At 38.3% G+C, this 26290-nt stretch overlaps 1 protein-coding gene across 3 annotated transcripts in view; it reads right to left on the reverse strand.

The window, feature by feature from the left end:
• Positions 1-5155: 5155 nt before the first annotated feature.
• CLEC16A (C-type lectin domain containing 16A) overlaps positions 5156-26290 on the reverse strand; it is a 63316-nt gene continuing 42181 nt past the window's right edge. For 2 of the 3 annotated variants that reach the window (XM_039560035.1, XM_039560034.1), the window contains 2 exons: positions 21583-21729; positions 5156-11999 (listed from right to left, as the gene is read on the reverse strand). In XM_039560035.1, coding sequence (XP_039415969.1) covers positions 11659-11999; positions 21583-21729 — 488 coding nt within the window. In that variant the 3' untranslated portion in view covers positions 5156-11658. Of the gene's footprint in view, positions 12000-15828; positions 15953-21582; positions 21730-26290 lie in introns of all 3 variants that reach the window. The other variant, XM_039560036.1, reaches the window with a different exon arrangement.

The following is a 26290-nucleotide window of genomic DNA, read 5'->3' on the forward strand; positions in this document are numbered from 1 at the left end:
AGATGTATCTTAAGATCAGCTATTACATACAATCTCTCTTGCCACTGGAAATTCAAACCAGTCATCAGTAAAGGCAGTTGCTTTGTGTTCAGTTCTTGAGTCATTCACAGACTTCATGTACAGTTCTGAGCCACCAGCCTGTGATATGCTTTCCTTATCTTTAGTACAGAAACAATGCCACTGCCTTGCACTTGAGTTACATACCCGCCCTTACACAGAAGTCATCCCTACACACTGTAAACTCCTTGTAATAGGGTTTGACTCAATTCACATCTGGGTTTTATTATTGCATTTTCAGTGTGAGCAGGGACATCTGTGACCTATCACGGTGGGGAATGAGAAGTTCTTGAATCAACTTCTGGTTACTCAGCTCAGTAAGCAAGCAGTCAGTAAACAATTAAGAAAGAATACATCATTAAGTGTTTCACTTTAAAAAGGTTAGTCACAGGACTGCCCAGAAATTTCAGTTTCCAGAACGAATGGTACATTATCAACCAGGGAGCTAAGGAAATCCTGCCAACAGACAAAGGTACATTCTAGCACCAGGTTGTGGTGACTTCTGCATTTGTTGTCTTGAAAATACCGAGAAATCAACAGACTAGTTACCCTCAGATACATTCCCTTCATTCACTCAGGTAATGTTTAATTTATTGTTGTAAGAAATACTTAATAAGTGTGTCTTGGTTAGGTCTCATTGTTGTAGTGCCTCATAGGACCTAGACTGCTGGCCACTTCTGGTTCTTCATTTTGGGATATCTAAAAAACCTTTAGAAGGAATTCTCTGTTTCTTTCTGCATACAGACTTTCTATGCCCACTCCAGTTGTTCTCAGCTAGTTCCTGATAAATCTTTTTCTAACACAATAGGCTCCACATGAAAAATTGTACCAAAACCAAGCTTCCTACAGTCTTTGACAGATACTCTGTGCAAAGACTGACCAAGTGGGACTGTTCAATTATTCTGATGAACAGTTCTATATTGTATTTGACCTTTGTTGGGAGGTTCTTAGGCTCACAGATACCTTGTTCTCAGTGCTGTAACTGAGAACTCTCAAGCAGTTAAGGATTTCTTCATGACTGCCAATATGTGACACATCCCTCTAGCAGAGCAAAGGAGGAGAGTTCGTCATGGCCTCAACGCAGAGATGACAAAACGGAACATCTACTCACCTACACCAACCCCTCCACGTTATTTCACATTACACTTGCCATCAGTTTCAGATAAGACACCTGGCTGCCACTGAAGCAGATGAAAAGTGTTCCCATGTTCCTTTGTAGTGACTCGGCATTTTACTGTCATGTCTTAAATGGTGCCATTCTTGCAATTTTTTTTTTCTCCAAATGCAGTGGAGTGCAACTGAGGCTTCTGAAGAGGTGGTCTGTACATCATACTGCTATGGTTAAATTGAATGTAAACTCCTCACAGTTTCTTGCTTTTCTTAGTAATTTCTTTCTCTCCTTCTTAAGTTTCATGTTACTTTTAGCCTATATATAAAAACAGACACTTAAAACAGTTTCAACATCCTAAGACTGACTCACATTCAATTTGATTTCTAAGAGGATTAATCATTTCCTTACTATCATTACTGTCAAGCAGGAAAGACTGAAAAGGTTTTAAATATGGTGATTTTTTTCCCCTTCCTTTTTTCCCCCCCTAAATTTAAAGGAAACCAGGCTTTTCAAACAAACCCATTCCTGTGAACTAATAATTCTGAACAATAACGAACCATTGTAAATTAAGACCAAATCTTAAATCAAACATTCCTAGAAGCTAGGAGAAAGACTTGTTTTCATATGAAGTTGTTCAGATGACTCAGAGATATGGTGCAAACAAAAACCCAAAAGTTAGTTGCTTTGAAAATTACAGGTATTCAGCAGGAACTATGTTAACTGCTGCAAGCAGTAAGACTGGAATGATGCTTTTAATGACATTTCTTTATGACAAGGTAATAAAAAGATTAATGTGTAACATCAACGTCAAAGCACTTTACAATCATGAACTAAGCTTCCCAAGTGCACCCCTAACTTAGATGTAAACCCGTTTAAAAAGGGTGAACTCAGGAGCAGGACGGACCTATCCAATGTCCTGTCAAGCTAAAGCACAGGTGAAGCCTGCTGATACCAGCATAACATACATTCTGCAGTGTGAGCTGATCTAAACACAGTGAGAGAAAAGGCAGCTCTGATTTCCCATAACAGGTCTGGTTTTCTTTTCAGATTCAGACAAAACAGAGGAAGCTTAGCTCCAAGACTCTTATTCAAAGAGATCTGTGGTTTGACAAAATTTGACAAGAATCCCTCCCTCAAAAAACATCTCATCTGAAGATCTGTTCAGAAACTCTCAAAGAAGCTTGCAAGACCTGTTTTAACCAAAATTTAGTGAGCCGAGTGAGCCTATCTCCCTCCAAAGCACTTCGGCAGCTACGTAAGAATTACAAGTTATCTAACAGACACTGGTTATCAACAGCACTTTATGAGGAAAGCCTTGAAGCTGATAAACTGTGATAAGCAAATTCAAGTGAACTGCATAGTGGAGAAGCAGCAAAGCAAAGCTGCTCACATCTTGTTCCTAAGAACTCTGGAATTAAGCTACGCCCTTCTCACATCAGCAACAGTGTTTGCATAGGATAATACGGTGATGTAGAAAGAGTAAGACTTAAACACAAGTGTGGCTATGGACAGTTATACCTGATATTCCTACTGGTGATGTGCTTTTTGTAGTATCAGTTAAGTAACTGATATCCAGAGCAGCGGCCATGATTACATATAAAATACTATAAAATTACATGTCTTTTCCTTTGTCCCTCAAATTAGCTATTAGGAAGAATGAGACTATTTTTGCCCTTTGCAGACCCCACCTCCGTCTGCAGACTAGAAATCCTTTTCCCTAAGACATTATGATGGTTCTGCCTCTCTCCTCCTTCAGAAACTCCTTTTCTATCTCTAGTAGCTCTGGCTGCTGAGGCAGAGCCAGCTCTGAGCACCTCTGTAGTGGTGACCCAGTCTGGCTACCTCCCTTCACAATGCACTGGTCCATCAACATGCAGTTTCAAGCAGCTGCTTAAATCTGCTTCAAATAAATGACCCCTAAATAGGGACAAATTTACACAACAATGTCTTAATCCAATTAACCAAAAGACAAAATTTTTTTCTGTAGTAAAATAACAGCTTGTTTTCTGGTGTCACAATGTTTATTCCATACTAAAGCTGAGAAAAACGTTGTGAACTAAGAAACAGAGCCCAAATATCTGTCCTTATCAGTCATCCAAAGCAGCCAAAAAAATGAAAACTGTGGCCTGTGTGAAATATAAACCTTTATTTGGGGACAAGACAGTGAGAATGGAATTGTGAGATCAGTATTTTCCATTCAACAAGCACAACACTTCCCAGCTTTGTAGAGTTTAGTGTCTAAGGATAGGCAAGAGCTTTCAACTTATTTCAAAAGATCTCAAGTCTGAATAATAAGACACTTACTAATCTAAAACTCCACCTCATAAAATCCATTTTAGAGAAGTAGCATCCAAAATCAGTAATAACTCTAAGACCTAGACATATTTGCAGATTAGCTGTTGGTAAAATCCTTTGGCTAAAAGCAGACACACAACTGAGCACCGTCCAACCAGACTGACTTACTCCCCATCAGCTCAACTGCCTTAACTGTGTTTGAACATTTGCCTGAAACCTTTCTTCCAATTTTGCCACTGGAGATTTGCAACTCCAGGTGCCGCAACTCCCTCCACTTCTCCTTAATTAAGAGATTAAACATACGAGTTTAAAATTCAATAGAATTTTCAGGGAATACACTCACATAAACAGTGATCTCTCATTCCCAGTTGCAGCACATATTCAAGATCACCAGAAAGTACCAATACAGCTTTTGTCTTCACACAAGCTCTAACATGGCAGAATAGAAATGCAGTTTCTTCTGCCCCAACAGCTGCAGCTATGAAGTCCCAATGAACTCCTTCCTTGACATGGAAACAAAGGTAAAGTATCAAAGAATAAAGATAGCAATCTCCATATCTTTATTTAGACAAGAGTTACTTTGACAAAGACCTATGTATTGACAGAGTTTCACTTGCTTACTTATATAACTATGCTGGAATTATCTTGATGATAAAGATGTGGATTTACCCACTATAGGACTGTTCAAGTTGCTACACTTAGATGTTTCTGGGGACTAAGAAAAGAGTGGACTAATGCAGCACTGCATTTCTGTCCAGTTCATTTTCAACCCAATCAGCATGAAAAGAAGTTTGGAGGCTGTGCTTTCATCATTCCCTCTCTGATCATTAGTAACACAGGGCAAGACACTAAATCTGACTCAGTGTCCATGTCTAGAAAGGTTAATACAGAAACACAGAAAAATGACAAGACAAAAGGCTGCAAGAGTACTGAAGCATCAGGATACAGAACCACAAAGTGGTTTCAGACTTGAAGGAAGGGAACTTCCTGGCCACAAATTGGCATCCTTAAAGCAGTATTACTGGCAAAATTTAGAAAGTTCAGCTGCCAGGAGCAGATTTAAACTAATTTTCCACAATACACCATGTTTTAATATTTGCATCTTATAGTAAATCGTAAGTCTCCTACCTCTGATACCTGGCTTGCTTATTTGATGGTACAATGTAACTGAATTTCTTCCTAAGAAAGCTTCTGGAGCAGTGACTATTTTGAGAAATAACATTTCCCAAGGAATGTATATTGACTGTGATGAATTCCTATAGATGTAGAGGCTAATTAACAGGAATCTAACTAATAACTTGGTTGGATTTAATCCATATACTGAACTGGCAACATGCACTAGAGAAAAAGGCAGAGGGCAAAAGGATATATTTGGGGAAGAAATCACACGACAGGCACTTTCAAAGTGGTTCACAGATGTTTTAGATGTTGCCCAGCCACTCTTAACCCTTGGTTTCATCTACTTTCCATCACTCTTCCAGGCTTGGTTCTGCTCCCTCTCCCGGTATGTCTTTCCTGCATACACAGTGCAAATTACCCTGGCTTAAAGATGAAAATGCTTGAGATTGGCATATGCACAACATGCTTCTAAATAAAAGCTTCTAAATAAAAGGCTCTGCAATTTTGCCTTTCACTGCTTTTGGATGTGCTTGTGCATCAAAATGCAGCAACAGAACATGAAAGGGAAGGAAGTTTTCTTGGTAACACCATTTTTATTGCCAAGTTCCATTTACAAAGAAAGGTCTATTCTTTGTTCTTGTCCAAGTTTTCAATAGCCATGACAAATGATCAATGCCAGCAAATACAGACTCAGCTACAGAAATCTGGATTTCAGAAACACACACCAGTATTTTCTAATTTCACTCCCTTCCCAGACAGTTACATTTTTCTTTAAATTAACATATGAAATTATCACATTTACTTCAAACTTCTAACATAACTTACATTAAATAATTAATACTTATTGCCTGTAGAAAGACATTTCAGAATTCAATTCACACTGTGTTTGGGCTTTTTTCCATGAACATGTAAGTGCATGTTCAGGACTTTTTTTTCCTCCAGTGAACTACATTTCAGACATAACTTTTTGAAATATATTTCATAGGAGAACAGCTCTTCATGTTAATTAAATGCTTTTTGTAGTGCTTAAATCCCAGGTACAGTCATTCTTCTAGAAAATACATTTCTCCTTCTTTGCACTGAAAACAATCAAACTTACAAAACAGCTAAAAATGAAGGAAAAAGTTCGCAACAAAAATATCAACACAGCTATTCACAAGTGGAGATGCCTAAAGTTATCTTCTAAGGTTCGTAATGCTTCCAGAGGGCTTCCTGAAGTTGCGACAATGTCTATTCAGTGCTGTCCCTGGGCAAAACAAAGCTCCTAGACATTGTAATAGTCTATAAATTTGCACACTTGAATCTATTCTCAATCTTTAAAAAAATCTTCATGTTCATTATAAATATTTCTGCCACAGTTAGTCCCTAAATACACCCAAACACTAACCTTCGGATCTTCTCACACATACTGAAGTTATCAGATTGCAATTACTATGTGTCCTTAACTCACTTTAGTATGAGTATCCATAACCGAAAGTAATGGGGAACAAGATAAAAAGTCTCATGAATCTTCAGATTATGATCTTAAAAGAATCCTGTGAACTAGTCTGAACCTTAACTCTAACTTTTGTTATCAAGTATTCTTAGTCATTACCTGCTTAAGCCCTTTTTAGTTAGTTATAAAATAGATGCACTCCACACATTTATTTATGCTAACAAGACAGTCCCAACAATAACAAGTTTTTCCTTTTCATATTAAGAACCAATGAATTCAAGTCAGCAAAACAATAAACCAGGTACCACCACAGTGCACATTTATTAGACAACCAAAATTTAGCTTTATATTTATAATACATTAACAAACACAAAATATATATTTTATAACACCTTGCAAAAGAAATCAAATCTGAGCAGCACGCACATCTAAAAATGTTGGGAGATCAAAATAGGGAAAATTCTGTACAAATACAATATAAAAATATGTTTCCATATGAAAGAACCCTCTGATTGAGACTCAGTCAAGAACTGCATCTCCTATGTCTTTGTTGCTGCTCAAGTCCTGAGCAGCAGAAAAACCCCCAAGCACTTCCCCCCTCCCAACCCCTAAAAACATCCCACCCTAGCAAGCCCTGCTTGGATCACCATCTGCTTTTCAGAATCCAATAGGAGATGGGAAGAGTTATTCTATTTGTTTCTAATTCATGCTGCAAATGTTGGGAAAGGTCAAGAGAAACACAGCAGGCAAGCACAGAACTACCCCAAAGATTGCTAGATGATAGAAGAGCAGTGCCCAGGTGAGTGATATCCTAGGGTAGGGCAGTGGTGGTGAACCAGGGACAAACCAGAAAACTCTTTCAAGAAGAAGGACAGTAGCAGTTAAGACAAAAATTTTCAACATACATTTAGGTGGCTACATTAGGCTGTCTGAAAGTAGGAGACTAATTATCTTTGAGGCAAAAGGTCTCGATCTCCCTGCCCCCAACAGATGTCTCTGCAGATCTCTGATTCAACTACAGGATTAAACCACTCATCTTCCCAGACAGCAGCTGCCTGCCTGGGCAATGTTCTTTTAAAAGCAATTTAACTAAGCTGGTTAGTGGAGACAACAGCAGAATGTTTAGCCTGGTGGGGTTTTATTGACTACTACTCCCTGGTAGTCAGTGCCACTGCTCCTGGAGCTCCCTGTACTGTGCAGTGAAGTGACTGATTACACCACAGTGTGACAGCACCACGTGAGTGAAGGGTTTACTTTTATGAAGTGGCTTCATCCTTACACATACAGTTTGATCTGCCTGTCTGATAGCTTAACTATGTCTTCAAGCATAAAGTTTATTTTACTGCTAGTGAAATGACACTCAATTCCAGGGCAATTGCTGAATTCCTGGATTGCTTGAAATAATCATCCCAAGACACTTGCAGTAAGTGTGGGAATTACAGTCACTCATATCTCACTGCTTAGTTAGGAAATAAAATCACAGTAATTTAATCCTGATGATGGTAAATTTTGCCATAAACAAACTATTTTAACTCTCACTTTTCAAATTTTACAAACCAAAATACTCCAAATCCAGGAAGGAACCTTATTTCCTCCTGCATTCTGTCTCACTGACTTAAACTCCAAATACAGTGTCTTAAATTCTGGATATGGAAGAAGATTTTTTTTAAATGTTACATACCTGACTGTCCTTTAGCAACAATATTGCAAAGGAATAAATGAACTCTGGAAGATATTCCCAATGTTTCCAAGTTACTTCAAGCAAAAATTCCAACTGCGTTGTAAAACTAAGAATACTGAGGAGCTTCTTCAGCAGGTGTGATTTTATATCTTTCCTTTTTTAAGCTCAGCTTAATTTAAGGAAGAGTAATCAGAATTTTAGTTTATCATGACTTAGCAGTGGAGAATACAAATGAGCTCAGTCCTTATAGTTTATATAATTCATGACTTCATAGACAAAACACAGCTTTTAGTACTAATACACATGATCACATTTCTAATGAATTTGGTTTAATGCAAACAGCTTGTGAAATGAAGCACAGGAAGCTTCACCTTTGGTTTCATTCTGTATCAAAGAACTTCTGCAAAACAACTCAGTTTTCCATCCAAGTTCTACACTACAAGGATTACTCACATAGTGAAACAGACATCAGAACTGGGCACTGGGGCTTCCTCCCTCCCTTTCTTTACCAAATTACCTGCTTGCATACTCACTTCACAAATGAAAAGCTCAGATGGTTCTTTGCTCTACACTGGATGACAGAAAAGCAAAGGAGACCAGCAAGAAGCAGTGAGACCTAACAGTGTGAAGGCAACACATAGCTCAACAAGTAACAGTTACGTAAAATTTGGTAAAATAAGAAACACCAACCATAAAGTAACAAAGTAACATTAAGTATGCCATGGCTTCTTTGGCTTCACAAAAGGAAGAGAATAGAATTGTGTTGACAGTCATGACTGAAGACAGGCACAGCCTCTATGAATACACAGAGAATTTAGCATATCTCCAAAATTTTGACATTTTGCTCTGAAACATTGCTATACTTACAGTGATTCTACCTCCATCTGCAGTATTACACTGAAATAGTGAGGCTTTTGAATGACCAGTTGTTTAATTGCTGCTCTCATTTGCAATTTGGTATTTGGATTTGGTTAGAGGGAGCGATGTTACACTGACTCACATCAATTTTTTTTTTTTTGTGGCTGATGTGCTAATGTGAGCAACACAGCAGGCAAGCACAGGAGAATTGCACCAAAGATTTATAGATAATAGAAGAGCAGTGTCCAGGTGAATTTCCTTTTTACAGTGAAAGGGAGATAAGGAAATAGCCTGTAAGACTTTCTGACAAGGAAGAGATATAACACCCTTCGAGGAATTGTAAATGGGTAACTCTGTACTTGCAGAGCTTAAAAATTGCCAGAGGCAAATTATTTTGGTATGTCCAGTTTTGCATTCTGAAGTCTCCTAATGCAGCATGAAGCATAAATGTTAAGACACATATGAAGCAAAGTCAAAAATCAATTTCTTCTGTGGCACTCAGATTTAGGGTCTGAGTTTAAGGTCAGCTGCAGTGTTTATGTAACAACCCAATGTTGGTAAAGCTGGTGCAGTCAGAGCTTTCCTACTATAATTCCATCTCTGCAGAGAGTTTTGGACAGAGCTGCTGGAAAATATCCCACCTGACCACCACTCGAGCAGGGCAAGGCTGTGCCAGAAGCAGACTCCACAGTAGTCTTCTATTTCCCTAATAATAGTGTCTATCTCAGTCATCTCCTGTGAAGCTCTCACTAGACAACCGATCATGAGATTTAAGAGCCACTCAAAGGTAACGAAAAGTACAAAGTCAACTTTCTTCCCCTTTGCCCCATTTCTTGTGCAGTGCAGCCCAGGGATGAGATTATGCTTGTGCATTGAAGAGACTCCTCATGCATGGGTCTAATCTTGCTAGAACTGAATGTGAAATGAGATAAACAAAGACCAAGGTTTTCTTGTCTAAAATGAATTCTATTTAAGGGAACTCAGCCTGCACAGTGGCATTTTGTGTAATCTAGGTCAAGAATTTAAGGTTAACAGCTAACATAAAATGCTTTCAAATTAAGTAAGGCTTTTTTTATAAGGGTCTTCAGAATATTACTGAGACTACAGTGTAATGCTGCAACATTCTAAAGAAAGTCTAGATTGCAACCAGTTCAGCTGACAAAAATTCATGTGGTCCTTGTGCCCAAATTGCTGCTGATGTCTAGGCTTGTTCAGGTACATGCACGTTACCTGCAACAGTGACTGCATGAGTGCAAATTCACCCTAAGCATGAGACCAAAAAACCCAAAAAGTAGGCTCTTATTCCAACAATGTCAAATTTTTACACAAAATCCATTGCAGTGCTGAGGACACCTAACTCTGAGTTCATTTAGAGTTTGGGCCACTCTGGAATGGTCAGAGTATCAGTTAATTCAATTTGAGAGAAAGTAGAAGTCACAGAACAATAGAAATCAACAAAACTGCATGAAAAAGTTATTAAGAAGAAAAAAATTACTGGCATTCAGTAGCAGACACCTCATATACCTGGTTGGCAAACATTCAATTATTATGTGAAGGAGAAGATGGAAAAAAGTGAGAAAAGTGGTACCTGTGAATTAGTCAAACTCATACATATATATACCATTGAAACATCACTTCAAGTATTTCCTATGACAGCCAGGAAGAGGTACAATAAGCAACTGGGAAGTGGGTAAGTTTTTCAGATTCACCTCTTTGATAAGAACTCAATGGTGGTAGAGACAGAATGAGGGAACAGATTGCAGTGGTGACTGAAATCAATACCAAGTAAACAGCAGTCCTCCTTCTCTGGGGAATTGCCAATTCAGTGTTATGAACAGACCAGCAATGACAATCTGCTCATTTTACTACTAATTTAAATTAACTTACTAGAGATTGATGAAAAATCTTAAACTCCATTCATGTTAAATTATGTATCAAATCAGCAAAGAACATTCCAAACTTTAATCAACACCTTTCCCCTTTCTGTCAACTTGGTGTCAGGATCTAGGAAGTAATGTTAACTCAGAATCCCTTCTAGGTAGCAATGTTGTTTAACTGGGTTATTATCCCAGACAGGAAAAAAAAAAAATTACACAATACCTTTCGAGTTCAGACTTGCAAAGGAATTATCAGTTAGATATGGTGACCTTCTTCCTACATGACTATGAAAAATTTGAAAAATCTCTTTAGAGCAAAACTGCTTCTGTCTGCTTCTTGAAGTTGTCTTTCAGTTGCAGGGATATCACCATTCCTCAGATGTGTAGCAATTTGACTGTCAGAAGTGAACAAACAAGCTATAGCAATCTTTTAAAATATTTTACATTCCTCTCTAGCTGGCTAAGCAAAGACTAAAGTAGTCTCAAAAATCCCTTATGTTAATTTGAACAAGCATTGTATCTTAGCTTTGAATCAAGCCTTGAAATAAATATTACATATGGAAAACATAATATTGAAGTCTGAAGTCCTACAAAGACAATACTGAAAGTGGCCAAGCCTGCTGGTATGGTGCAGACGTCCAAAAGATGAACAAAATCAGGATTAAAAAACAAAACCAACCAAACAAAAAAACCAAATAAAACCCCAAAAACCCTCCTCCACAAAAAAACCCCAAACCAAACACCAAACTGAAAAAACACACCCTGACTCAAATGGAAGTTTTACCTCTGTCCTACAATATATAATTTTTTTCTGGTCCATGGCACGTCTCCCGCTTCAGAGACGTAATAATGCAGTACCATGAAGCTGGGTATCCAAAAATCTCTTCACTCTGCTGTAATACTGTAGACCTTTTACAATGAATTAGTACCTATTAGAAAGACAGTAGGTCCTCTGAAATACGTTCATGTTCTTGTATAACAGAAATTGGTAGGAAAGAACCAGTCCAGATTCAAAAGTTTGGGGTTTTTATCTCTTCTCCAGTTCAGATATGCTGAGAATCTGATGTTGGCTCTAAAAGCTGCTGACATTCTCTGTCACCAGTTGGTCCCTTCATGCGGACTTGAGGCCTCTCAGGCCTCCAGAAGTATCTGCACTCCCAGAGAAAAAGCAAATCACAATTTGGCTGCACTTCCTTCACTGTTTATTACAGTCTGCATGGTGGCTTTAGTCAGAACATTCTTCCTCTACCTCTTTTACCTTGTCAACTTCAACTTCAGACTGCAAAGAGGCCTGAGGGATGCAGCTGAATGTTCGAATGCTGTGTGGATCAACTGGTGGCACCAGTGTGAGCGACTCCACACTCAGCGTGTCTGTGTTGTCATCTGTGATTAAGGATATTGTGGGCTGCTGTGCAGGAATCAGGCTGGGAGACAGGTTGGCTGTTTCTATGTCACTGATTTTTACAGCATTTTTGCTGGACTTTGAGACAGCTGAAAGAGTTTCATCAGTCAACATCGTCTGACCGGAACTGGCCATCAGAGGCTGCTCTGGAGCTGAAGCATCATCTGAGAAAAGAAAACCCCAAGAACAATCAATATTCAAGTGAATATGTACGTTAAGCCTAACAATATACCATTATCCGTGAGTGTTCAAGAATAATTGGGTGGAAAATGCAGTTCTGTGAACACTACGCTTACACATTTACTTTTTAGTAATTAGAAAGAAACCAAAATATTGTAAAGGCATAACCTAAAATGCCAGCAGGATTCTGTTCAAATTAGGAACCAGACAATTATACACATTTAGTATTAGAATATGTAGCAATATTAGAAATATTCTTAAGAATATTTAAGAGAGAGGAAACTGAGGGAAAGAAAACCTCTCCAGTATTTAGTATGAACTAAAATGAACCGCTACCCCATACCAGGAAGATCTTTAGAAATAAAAGAAAAAGCTGAAGAACCACTCTACAGCCAGCTTTCCCAAAAGGTGGCCTGTTTCTTACAAAAATTTGGAAGTCATTCTCTCAATTCATCCTCCAGATTCACATTTAAGCAACACCTCAACTACGGAAAGCAGAATTATGGCAGAAGAGGAAGGAGGATAATGTCCTTACTGCAACTGAAAGGTGCTGCAAAAGAGGCCTGTTTTACACAGCCTTGTGAGACATGGGGGTTTTGTCCTCCTAAGCTGATAAAACTGAGAAAAAGCATTAATGCTACAGAAAACTGATATGCTGCTGCACCTTCTCACATTATTATAATCCCTCCAACATTAATAGCTATTTGTACTGTCCTCCTTTCCCCCTAAAAATCCCAGCGGACTGTCAAGCAAGCTGTTCTTTTGACTCAGGATGGAGAGGAATGGAGGGGATGAGGTGATACAGCCTTAGATGAGCAAGTATGCCCAGGGAAGTCAGGTAATATTTCCTTTTCAGACTACAAAAATAGATGCCATTAAAGTAACAGGTATCCAGCTTCAAGACAGACCACTTTTAAAGATTTTGTAAGAAACAGCATGTGTTCAAATGTACAGGCATCTGCAGAAAAGTCTACAAGGCAATGTAGTGAATACAGAAGCTAAGAATTAGGTTATGGTTTTAATACACAGTGACCTTAAAAATATTTCTGTTTCAATATGATTCCAATTAGTCCTGGAAAAGAACAGAAAGCATGAACATAAGACAAAAGAAAAAAAAAGAAAAAAAAGAGAAACAAAGTGGAAAATGGAATGGGTATCTGTAAGGTATCAGTGGGTAACACTAATATTGATTTTTTTTACCTTTCTGGTAAGATAACCCCAAACAATGGTGTATTCTCACTTCAGAAACCACTCAACACGTACTTTGTGCTGAATTGGTGGCTAAACCTTCTCGCTTTAATAAAAACAAGATTTATAGATGGTAAAAAAGTCTCCTTTTAAATAAAAGAGACATCAGTGGTTATTTTTGAAATATAAGGACAGATTCAAAGTAACCCTACAGATTCTTTTTAGCTGTCAAGAAGCTTTAGTGAGAATGTAGCAACTGATAACAGAGGAAGAGATGCAAGAATCACATGGAAAATGAACTGCCAGAACAATGAAATACATTCTCATTTCTCTGAATTCCAAGCTAAACACTAACACTTCAGTATGCACAGAACAGTGAGTCTCTGCTTTTTGAATTTATGAAGTCTTATGTTCTTTGCCAAGATAATTTTTCATCTTTCTTACACTATAGCATGAATATTCACCAAAATTCAGGATTCAGAAACCTGAAGCATTCTGGTAAGTAAAGTATTATCAATCAATGGCATTCTGCTCAGAATGTTATATACAGCAAATTTCTATTGCGGTTCTATTTAACTTCTGAATCTGCACTTCATTTCTTAAATCATTCCTTCCCCTCTCCCAACAGAATATCAATGTATTTTCTTAATACTTGCATTTACTGAAATCATGAAAGACATACATATTCTCTTGTTATGCTGGATTGTCCCCAAATTCTCCCAGGTAGGCTCTAAGTTAATGCTAAAGTGACTCCCTTCTTAATGCCACAAACAAAGTATTTGAAAAAGTCTCCATAAAAAAAAGTATCTGGAGTAAACAAGTCCAAACCTTCCACACAAAGTCTCAAAAAGCATTCAGAATCAAGAAAAATATAAAAAAATGTAACCAGAACATACTGCCCAGTATTTCAGTGGCAGCATTTGTAGAGAATACAAGATTAGAGCTCTCCTCTGCTTCCCTGCAGCTTTTATTTACTATTGCTAGAAGCTGATCTCTCTCCTCTCGTTATGTCCTTAGTCACTGCCAGCCTCAATTCTGTCACCCTGGCACTGTATTTTGGGGAACAGTGGCCCATTGCTGTAACCCAGGGTGGCACTCCTGCCAAAATGACCAGAAAGCAAATCCCAACACACAAAAGGGGTGGAGGAGGGAGAGTTCTGAACGTGGTCGAGAGCTCACAAGAATATCTACCTCTAAGCAGGTACCAAGCTCTTGCTCCTAAAGAGTATCTTTCATGTACCCAGCATGTTTACAGATTAATTTCTCTACCCATTATCTGGAAGTTCCCTTTATACTGCATATAAAAATACTAACTGGCTTTCAAGAAACTCTTAACTCCCAAGACTTTGTTTTGGTTTGACTTTTGGATAGAAAGAAAAAAAATAATTGTAATTTTTCCCTGGATAAAACCACTAGTCACTAAGATATGCTCTAATCTTAGATATCAAAAGGTTATCACCCAATACTAGAAGACAGCATTTCTATTTATCTCTGCCCAGCCTCCACGTATTGAGGCAAGAATTCTCTGGCACAAAATATATGCCAGATCTGCAACAAAACCAGGGAGAGTGAAGTCAGTTTCTTAAAATGGTTCCGATCTTAACATTCAGTTCTAACAAACAGCCTTTCACATCTCCAAACTTATTGTACTTACTGAAAACACGGTGTAATTTTGCAAGTTTTGGGGTATTAGTAGCTGTTTGGATGCAGAGCTTTCAGCAGCCTTACACGTTTTTCAGCACTTCTTTAATGCTACCAAGATTATCATTAGAGCAAAAAATCCCAACTAGAACAACTCAACTTCTGTTATATAACTGATGTGAAGAAGGATTATTGTGAAAGAAGATAGAAAAGAACAGAAAAAGGAAAGAATGAGTATCACCCACAGAGAAGTGTCCTAAGCTGGTACAGCAACATACTATGAAAAAATAACAAAAAACAAACAAGACATTAAGCAAAAAGTTGCAAATTAAATTTATAAAGATGGAAAAGGGTGTTCATATAATATTAGCAAAGTATCTTCATGCCATGATAGTAACAAAAGAAATTAATTAGATACAAGTTAAAATAGATTATATAACAAAGGTCATCTGAAGTGTATTTCCATACTTTTTTGCATCTGCTCCCCCTCCTCACCTCCTCAGGTGAGGACAATTAAACAGTCCATAAACTAATCTGCCAGAGCTTGATGATCACAGAAATATTAAGCTTGTGCCATCAGAGTCCAGGAACAGTCTTATGCTGAATGCCTGTCCATTTCACCTGCACTATAAATAGATTCCTTGCTGTTGGCCAAGGACCTGCATTACAATCCATTCAGGAGCCTGTGCTTACTAAATTTCACTACAGCCAGGGCTGCCCTGTGCAAATGAAGACATGGCTGCTTTGAAGCTGGAGGCTTGATAGAACAATTTCCACCTTTGGCAAGAGAGCCCAGAGACACGGGAGAAGCTGCAGACAAGGCTTTCAGAAACAGCTCATTATTGCTCTACAGTTCTCCCAAAACAAAATGCAGAGACAAATATTATGATGCTTTCTTCAGTTTCCTACCTCACTGTCATTGCTGGAAAGCAAATATGTTCTATTGAGTGTTATGGGCTTGTGAAGGCTTATGGAGGAACCTGCCTGAGTGGGTATTGCGGGAGTTTCTGCTGCAGCTGCTGCTGGAAGGCCTAAACCCAGTGTCCACCGTGACTGTCAGCCTCCGACAGACTAAACACCCGCCGGCGTCCTTTCCTGCCAGACCTTACTAGAGGGAAACACAGCCAGAAATCATACAGAGGCTTGAACAATGACACAGGGAAGGGAAACTGGAATGGAGACAAAGGATAAATGTTAGAGCAGCAACAAGAATAAGTGACAAGGACACACCCATAACTGCTGGTACCTTGAATACAATTTGATACCACACTAAGAGCTTTCTAGGTTTGGGAAATACTTCTGAAGCTGGAAGTATTCATTCTTTAGAAATAAATGAGCTTAAATGAATTTAATTTTTTTGCTTCCTATCCAAAAACGTTCATAAGTTTGGGCTATATCTAGCAATACCAACAGCACTTACACCAAGGAGGGCTGGCAGGTATTTATTTGCATTACAATCTACTCACCTGCTTTAGAAACCTTGAGAGAAGTTATTTACCACAAATTCTGGTGACACAGAATTATTCTCCTTTCCCCTTACCATAAATTATATGAGGTGCAGTGCTGTGCTGGTGACAACACTTCAGACCATTCAGCCCTACTATTCTCATATCCAACATTAGCATTTACATTTGGTCTGTGAAAAAGCCAAACACAGGGCTTGAAAAGATAGCAGCAGTTCAGATGATGATGCTTGGTGCATAGAAAGTTCCTAGAAAAGAAACTTTCTAAGAACAAAAGTACTTCCTCACCTAGTCAGAAAATTACTAGAGCATCAAAGAACAGGAGGTCAAACCACATTTGCATTACTAATTATAGAGGGAAGAGACAGAGATGGTTTCAATAGGAAGGCACGCAGTGCTCTTAGCTCTTATAAGCTCTCCATGCTTGACTAATCATCCTCTCCTTGGAATGGAAATTTAATTTTACAGACTGGAATCCAATATGTTCTCTGCAACAAGGGACAGCTCTTAGTTCTTATTTTAGATCTTTTATCATCAATACCTGCCAGAAGCACAAAATACAGCATAAGTGGCACAGATCAGTGCCTTGTGAAGTCCTCTTTATCTATTGCTCCGATGTAAACATTTTCTTAAGTACTGAAGCCAACTGCTTTTTAAAAGTTACGACAGTTTAAGAAAGTAATAAAATACAATACAGATGACATTAACACATTCATAATTCTGGAAGACTGCTAACTTACAGTAAGAGAGCTTCTATATCTAACCCTTGGCATACATAAAAATAAGCACTTTAAAGAAGTGCACAGTTCCAGCAAGGGTAGCCAAGACATGACTGTATTCTAAGCTCTGAAACTTGATGACTAAAATCTGCCTAACGAGAACATTTCCACCTTATGCATAACAGCACTTCAAAAGGACATGATAATAATAATAAAAAAAAATGTAAATACAAAGGAAAAAACCAACCTGGTAGCAGCACTTGTAGAACCTGATACTGTTTTTTCTGTCTTGCTAGGCATTCTGCTTTCTTTAAAGAACAGTAATCTTGTAAAGGGCTAAGCTTAATTCCCAAACACTGCAAATAGAGGAGTTGCTAGGCTTTAAAATATCTGTGCCATAAAGCAGTGTGACACCTACTAAGTAGGATAGCAAATAAACTCGGGAGTCATAGGGGTTTAATGCACTCATGACAAAGCAGTTGTTGCAACACTGTGTGACTATTTGATGCAGGTTGTAGTGATAACAAGGAAATTATTTTTACAAAATGCTGAATTAGCATAACTTTTTCCTGTGACACATTTTTGAAAGCTCTTTTGCTGTTTAATCATCAATATAGCTTCTATGTTGTAACATTGTTTTCTCTTAACTAACATGTAATTTGTCTTTATTTTGTTCTCATCTATCACTGTTTTATGTAAGAATTGGTGTCTATGTTCCAAATCGCATTTTCTGAAACAACTCTGTGAAATTTACAAGTATCATCTCAAATATATCAAACCCTGACCAGTTGAAATCTGTCAATGGACAGTAGCTTAGGACACTACAATCACAAGTTCACAGTATAAAAAGCTGTTTGCTTTAAGATGTTGCTCTTAAGGAAGGTAGTTGAGGTAGTTTCCTTGAAGTCCACATAGGCATCTCCCCTTTATCTTGTCTGGCCTTGTCTGAAGTTCCTAAGCAACCCAGGATGCTGTTCATGCTCAACAGCTTGAGCAGGTGGCAGAACAAACAGGGGAGCAGGGAAGGAGGGGCAGAGAGCTCCTACATGGTTTTGTGTGTTCAAAATGGAATGGGGAATGAGACAGACTCAAATGTGACAGATGGCAGCAGCAGTGAAGTGCTACCTTGGGACATAAAACAGATTTTGGTAACTGCTTGCTGCTCATCAGCTACTGGTTATTTCCTCCTCAAAGGAGCCACTTCACATCATGCAAGTCTCCTCTTCTGCTTCACAGCACAGTAAGGCAGTTCAGTTTCAACCATCCTCAACTGGTTAAGCTAAGGGAAAAATCAGTGTTTTACATTGAAGTGGGTGAATACCAACAATTGTTTCCAGATCCCAGCTCAGTGGTCAGTATGACCTGATAGAATACAGACAGTGCTCATGGCACTGTCACCTATTTCAACAGAGTTCTCTTCATGCATAAGCCCACACATGCTAAACAGACCCTCTCTTCATGCCACGTTCCTGGCAAGCTTCCACTAAAGATCACAATTACATATAAGTACTACAAAAGGGAGAACATTCAAACTTGCAGTAAACTGGTCAATCAGTTAATGCAGAAACACTGATCCCAAGAATAAAACCACAGTACTGATCTGACACTGAGTATTAGCAAAAAGTGTCAACAGAGCTCCAGAGGTTGGGGAAAACCCTACCTGCATTCTCACCCCCAAAAGACCTAGCTCCAGGGATTTCAGAATTCTCACTAGTCTGTGATAAGGACCTTGAGACACTGTCAGACACTCAGCCACAGGTTTTAAGCCACTACTTGTTCATTATTGCCTGCGTCTGCACTAAGCAGTTTGGTACAGACCAGGGCAGCAACTTTGAAGAATTATGCACACTTACTGCTTTAGTCTGATTTTAGGAACAGTTTCTGTGCATTAATGAGATTCTTTTACAAGGAAAAGAAACTATAAGCTATGCTGCAACTATGCACCAAATACATTTCAAACATTAATAGCAACATATTAGTCTGAACTGATCACTGGTCCTTTGAACACACACATACATGGCAGGGATTCTTGGTCCTAAAGGTCAGAGCAAATATGGTCCAGCAAAATCCCTAAGCCACATATATGCACCTCAGCACCAACTGTGCATTATCCTATCGCAACGAAATACCTGCTCATGTACCTACAGTCACTGTCTTCCTCTTTGCAACTGCCCTCTGAGCAGAAGAAAATCCAGAAGCTGAGCTCAAAAGTCATCCCTGCAGCAGGTTAGTGCAAGCTGCTGATCTGGGACTGAAGCAGCTGATGCACTTTGTCAGGGTCATTTCCTCTGACTTTGCTGAAGGTGACTGTGCTCAGTGGTAGGGCACAGAAGTGGATCCTCACAGCTACATTTGCTAAAGCATCACATCAGTGTGCCTAGATCTCAGGCAAACAAACAAAATCAAAGTGCACCCAGACACTGTTTTCATGCACAACACGTACCATTTTACACATACTTTAATGATTAAGTCACAATGAAGGTCAAGGTGGGCAGTTCATGCAACCTAACTGGTAAAGTGCATACTGAAACCAGGCATTTCAAAATACTTTTCCTCCGGTTTTGGTTTGGGTTTTCTTCATTATTTTTATTTTTGGGGGTGAGAAGGGTAGGGAAGAGTTTGGGGTTTATTGTTGCTGTTTTTCTTTTTTGGAAACCAATGAGCAGCCTCCTGTCATCAGGCTTTTTAAATTGCAAGAAAAACAAACAGAATTTTGTGTTACACAAATGCCAACACACTGTGTAAGTAGACTGTAATTTTGTTAACTACAGTCTATGATTATTCTTCAATAATTGACTATCTTTTTATGCTTGATGAGTAACTGTATGTCTGGATCTATAAATTTTTTTCATAGAAGCCAGATTATATGGGCTTGAAAGACCTCAGTCAGAAATTGTCTTGCTTGATATTTGTATGAACTAGCACATTGCTTATACGAACAAAAATAATATATTCTTCATTTTCATTCCTTTTACCAGTTTTCTCTTAGCCACTATTGGAAAGAACCTGTAGTTGCATTTCTCTTCCTGATCACAGAGGATTCAAATACAGCAAAGGACACTGTACATGAGCCTTTTTACAGGAGAAACATGTCATCAAACTAATGTTTTCTTGTAGCGCCAATCCAGCCTGAGAGTTCTGACAAATGACAGCACTTCTTTGTACAATGACTAGATATTACCTGGGCCATCAAGAGCAATCACTTGCCAACAGAGAAAATAAAAGGAGGGCCTTCCAAAGTTTTGAATAGATGGTATATAGAAAAAATGTTCCAAATTTTATTCTTAAATTACATATTGCAGGACTATTTTGACTAGGTGTTAGTTTCTCAAGCTAATACATGCTTTTTAATCTAGAGTCTCGGTGCTAGAATGCTTTACGTATTTATTGTTCATTAACTTCATCAGCACCCTTTCCAGCAGTATTTCTTGCAGGGATACTCACTTTAAACATAAAATCCACATTGATCTGCTGACACTGTTCAGTGAAACCTAAAAACACTCAATACCTAACAAAGGTTGCATCATTTCCTGTAGGACTGCAACAAATTTTAGATACAGATGGGCCTTCAAAATGAAGGCAAAACAGCATGTCTTAGAAGGCATAGCCAGAACAACCCTCTCAAGGAGTGACTGACATTGGAAGAGACCATTAAATGATGGCTTGCTTGAAAAGGTCTTGAGAATCAAGTTACCTCTATTGTTTTATAACCAAAATGAGGTAGAGTAGGTCACTTCTAGCATGAAAGCATTTCAGTATGCACCCTTCAGGATTTATTTCATGTTTAGTCTTCAGCCTGAGCCTTTGCCTCACACAATTTGCCCTCAGAACAGACAGTGTTACAAGATTCTCTACAATTACTACATAGAAAGGAGGATTAATGCAACAAGAAGTTCCAGTTTAGGCACATCCACTAAATATACTGACCAATGCAAACACATGCAACCTACATTTGTGAAAGTTCCACTGTCAGTCTATTTATACTGCAGCCTCTTCTACACCAATGAAACAGCCTCCTGAAACATGGAGGTGTTCAGCCACAAGAGCATTATTGCAAAAACTTTACAATATTAACATCCTAAATAACTATTTTCAAATATTTCATATGTGGCCCCTTGTTTCTAATTAACATGAGAATCAGATAAACACACAAAAGCAAATGTCACCCAGTTCAAAAAAAGCTGCTTCATGTGGAAATCAACTTATCCACTAAGGTGAAAGGCTAACAGTTTACATAAAAGATTTATTCAAAGTAATACTTCAGTTAAAAAAAACCACCAACAAAAAGCCCCCCACAACATTCTAAACTGTATGTGCTAGGAGTTTCTTCACTAGTACTTAAAATCTCTTCTGAAAGATGCCAAGTGTTTAGAGTTCCAGACAGCTGAAGAGATGACTGCAATTTGTACCACAATTTACTTTTAATTGGCTTAGTTGATGAAATGACCTAAAACCATAAAGCCCTACTGCTTTTAATTCAATAACATAGTACCTTAATTTTACAACAAACTATCCTGTATCCCTTAGTGCCTAGGCTGAAGATGGTGAGTGAATACCTGCTGGGCTCTGAGCAGCAGAAGGAGTGGATGTCGAGCTTGCAGTCACTGAATCACAGCGCCCTGTACTGCCACTGCCACTGGAAGGGGATGGTGACGAGAGCGGGGATGCACTGTGCTGATTTATGCACTGGGCTACAGCAAAACCTGCAAAACAGGACAGTGAAGTTTACAAGTTAAAATTATCTTGAAAGAGTTAAGCTGTTGAACAAATCGGGAAAAGGTAAAAACAAATCCTTTATCAAGGTGGTGCCAACCTCATGTAGTGCCCCAGAGGAAGTGCCCTTTCCCACCTTTATCTTGGAAACCAGAAAATCTGAATGTGTCTTACTGAGAACAGGCTACAAGTGCTGATCAATGAACAAGAAGTAGAGCTTAAGGGATTCAAAGCATTTTAAAACAGAGCTTGCACAAACAGTCAAAACATATCAAAACTCTTCAATTTTTGATATAGTCAATATATTCACAGGTCACAGACCTTATCGTGATAAGGAAAATAGTTAAGTCAAAAGTGAACAAAAAACTATCTTGGATAGAAGACCTGCATTTTTTAGTAGATGTAACTTCAGAAAATTTTAATCGATCACATCTAGTGCTGGCACTGAATTTAATTCAGCCTCTCATAAACTAAACTTCTTCCAGCCTGAAGACTGGAAAGGTCTATACAGTGTCTGACTTCCTAAATGAGTCTTCTGGCTTCTAGCGTAATACTTCTTCAAATTCTTTCAGTGTAGCATCCTTTTCTTTCCTAACCATCTTGCATTCACTCCTTTCTCCTTCTGTAACTACATACCTATGTAGTTATCAAAACCTTCAGGTTTTGATAGCAATCAGCTTTTCAGAAGTTGATGCACTTCTTACAGCAAAAGAAATGTCTTCACCATGGGCTGTATGTCAGGTGAGGTACACAACTTTGCTGCTTCTGCAGCTCTCGTTCCTCTCCCATGGGAAAGCACTAATGCAAAAGTTTTTTCAGCAGTATTGTGAATTACTGAAAGTAGCCACAATGTGTACTATAAAATACCTAACAATACACTACTTGCTCTCTTCACCGCACAGTCAACACTGAAAAGGAAAGGATCTGACAATCAGGTAAGATTGCAAATGCACCACACAATTCTTTATCCTTTTATATGGAGAATGTCCCATGGCACTGCTTGCATGATTCACTCAGAGAATCTCCTACATGGGGAATGTGCTGGTGCCATACAGGATGCAGCCACTCAAAACTCAGTTTAAATGGACATGTTACAAGAAGCCTCTGAAAGCTTTAACACATAGATATGACAAGTCAAGAAAATGCTGTTAGCAGCAACACACTGACAGGCTGTGCTACAAGTGAAAACAACACAGTGAAGAAAGCACAGAAAAAAAGCTAACAACCAACAGTCCTGTTAATAATCTGACTCGACCTGCAGTCCCACCCACCTCCTACCTTCTACCTCCCATGCTTACCCAAGAACCAGACTCAAAACCACGTGCAGAAACACAATGCTATCTGAATTTCTGTAGCACTGCATCATAGTTTTAGATAGGTATCTAAATGTCACTTTTGCCAAGTCTCTTACTTTAAATTATAATTCATTATGTTCAAGATGAACACCACTTGAAAGAATTAAATAACCATCAAGGGCAAGAGATATCTCTTTCAGTTAAAAACAAAATAGTTTGGTGAGGAGCTAATTATCCCATAAATGTAAATAAATACATGTATTTTATTTCAGAAACCAAATGGATCGATCTTCTACAATCATTTAGGTAAGTTAAACTGAGGTTATACACAGTGATGCCTGACAGTCTGCAAAAAGTTAGCCACAAACTGAACTATCTCAATGTGAAAGACTTCTAATGTATCACTGACCCTGAGTGCTATAGTTTTTAATCACAGAAAATGTACATTAAGTTTTTCATACACACTTCATAGTTTGAAATACCAGTTAGTACAGGGAAACAAGGGATAACCAGTAGACTTGTGACCACAGAAGTGAGGCAAAGCCAACTGTTAAAGTGAAGGAAATTAAGAACAGTTCCTAAAGCCACTGGTATAACGAATGCTTACATCAAGATATTTACTTTCCCTGACAGTGCTGGTAAAAATTGTATCCATCCGAAGCATTCTATATCCACAAAAAGCTTGCACTTCAAGGGAGAAGAAATATTCCATCCTCACCAAAATAGCAGAAAACAGTAAACAAGGTCTTCCATGACTGTCCTAGGGAAAGTTGGCCTGATTTAGCAGAATTGCCAGCCCAAAGCTTCTGCAGAACAGCATTCATGGATTCATGTCCTTACATGGGAGTATTTGCTTCAAAATGACCTCAACGTATTTTCTTTCCCAAAACAACTGCAAAGGAAGGATTTTAAATGTGCTAAAGGAAGCTAATTTAGATAGGAGGGAAAGGTAAGCCTAAATCATTCAAAATACTGTACAGTATTGGGAAACTACTCACCAAGAAAGAATATTCTAATGGGGAAACTCCTTCAGGAAATACTTGCAAAGAGAAGGTGAGCAGAATTAATCATAGCTTTGGGAAATAAAATAACACTTAGAAGGTTCATCTGATGATGACAGGAATATTAGTTCATACTACACAAAGGGTTCCAAAACTATGGATGATTTTTTTCCTTCAGACCTTAAAATGAAGATGGTTATAGCTTGCTTGCCATGCTAATGTTAACAAGAAGTTTTTTTTCCCTACTTTTTTCCCTCAAAACCTTATCATCATCATCAACTAAGATATTAAAAATGGATAAAATACTAAGAGAAATCTATTGATTTCTTTTGCTTTTCAAAATAAATTTACTCAGTAGGTAAACAACCACACTTGTTAAAATATTTAGATGTACCTTTTGCTGGAAATCGTTAACATTTCCCTTAAGACACACTGGGCATATAAATCTCAGAATAGAGCTGATACTTGAAACTAATTCTTGAGTTTGCTTGAAGAGGAAGTCATTATTTATTTACTTTCAATACAAGACCTATGTTCACAGGGCTCCTACCAAATCTGCTCGTTTCTTTGAAAACAGTGTAATTCTTATTTACATAAAGGGTGCTTCAGAAGTTCAATATATTCATACATAGCTAATACATGAGATGGTGAACAGTCCAGCCAGCTATGCTATCCCTAAAATGCTCCAACATTCTAGCAAAGATCAGTAACTTAAAATAGACCTTGGAATATATTCATAGCCATGACTTCATGATAATAAAATTGATCGAGTGAAGGATTTTGGTTACACTGGTCTCTGTAGAGAATTGCCCAGTCCAGCAGGAGATGATTACAGCATCTCCCTGCACTTGGATAACCTGCACTTTTCATTGGGTTCGTGGGGATGTTCTGAAGCATCATCTACTACATTCCTCATCACCCTTCACGTGTTGTGTACAAAATCCAGTTTTAAGCTATAACAATCCTCACCCTCTTCCCCTCAGACACCAAGAGGCACTTTCAGAACAGATTTTAACTTTGGACTGTGAAACAACAAAGGAAAATGAAGCCCAGTTTGACAACAATAAGGGAACGCATAAGGTAACTGCAGCTTCTCTAGTGATAATATGCAGAGCTTTATGGAGGCACTGTGAGAGAAACTGAACCAGACACAACTGCAATAAGTGTTCTTGAAAATTCTGAATTCATTGACAAGAGGGATTAGGAAACTGATTCAATAGTTGTATTAAAATTCTTCACAGACTGAAATTTGCAGGAGGGATGAAAACATTTATATGGCTGGTAATTTCTTAAAAACCACACTGGATGTACAGCACTAACAACCAACATGGTCCTACTAAAAGTAGTAATTAATATTCTAAACATATTGCCAAAAACATAGCTCTCCTTTAAATCTACAAAAAACATCATCACCAAGGGAAAGCATAATTTGTTTCTTAAAAGTACAACCAAATTAACTGACTCTGTGAGCTTCGCAGAACTCAAAGAGCAGCTGGAGCTGTAGCACTAAGAAATGAATACATGAAACCAGTAATCTAACCGTAACTAGGTCAATAATTTTTTCAAAGCCACAAAATTCTTCTCTTGAAGTAAAAATCCCTGCAAGCCTAATTAAGGGACAAGCATGAACAGATTCCTATGAAAATCACTAGGAATGAGGAAACCTCATTCACTCCTTAGCAAAGATAAGGGAACAAACACACATTTGATACTTGCTTTGTAATCAGATGTAAAACAGGATATTAATCCATTTTTATTATATTACTACCTGTCATAAAATGCATTTCAAAGATGCCGCACTTGAAATACTTCAACTTCTGTGCCTCATTTCTCATACTTTGTACCAAATAAACACTTCAAAATACTTTTTCCTCTGGCTCTGCAAGTGGAAGTCTACCTTTCCTGGAATTCAAAGTATGTGGTTGCTTGAACATTGCTTGTGGTTGCATCATCCCCAATAGCCCCCTCCAAATTAGTAGATGAAGTCACTTATTAGGAACACAAGTGCACTGTCCTTGGAGAAAGCTGAAACAGTAACACTGGCATCTTTCCAACCACACCTTTCCATGGAAGTCATGTCAAACAAGGAAATACACTCCCATCACACAACATACACTTGTCTTTGAAACACCTGACTGGCACTATTTGTGGTTTTATAATTTCTGTTGCCCAGTCATGACTCAGGCAAACTGAGCTGCAATTTAGTCTGAAAGCAGTAAAACATGTGCATTCTCAGTTGTGCTTTGAATTCTGAA

This window comes from Corvus cornix, chromosome 14 (genome assembly GCF_000738735.6).
Source record: "Corvus cornix cornix isolate S_Up_H32 chromosome 14, ASM73873v5, whole genome shotgun sequence".
Classification (NCBI taxonomy): domain Eukaryota; kingdom Metazoa; phylum Chordata; class Aves; order Passeriformes; family Corvidae; genus Corvus; species Corvus cornix.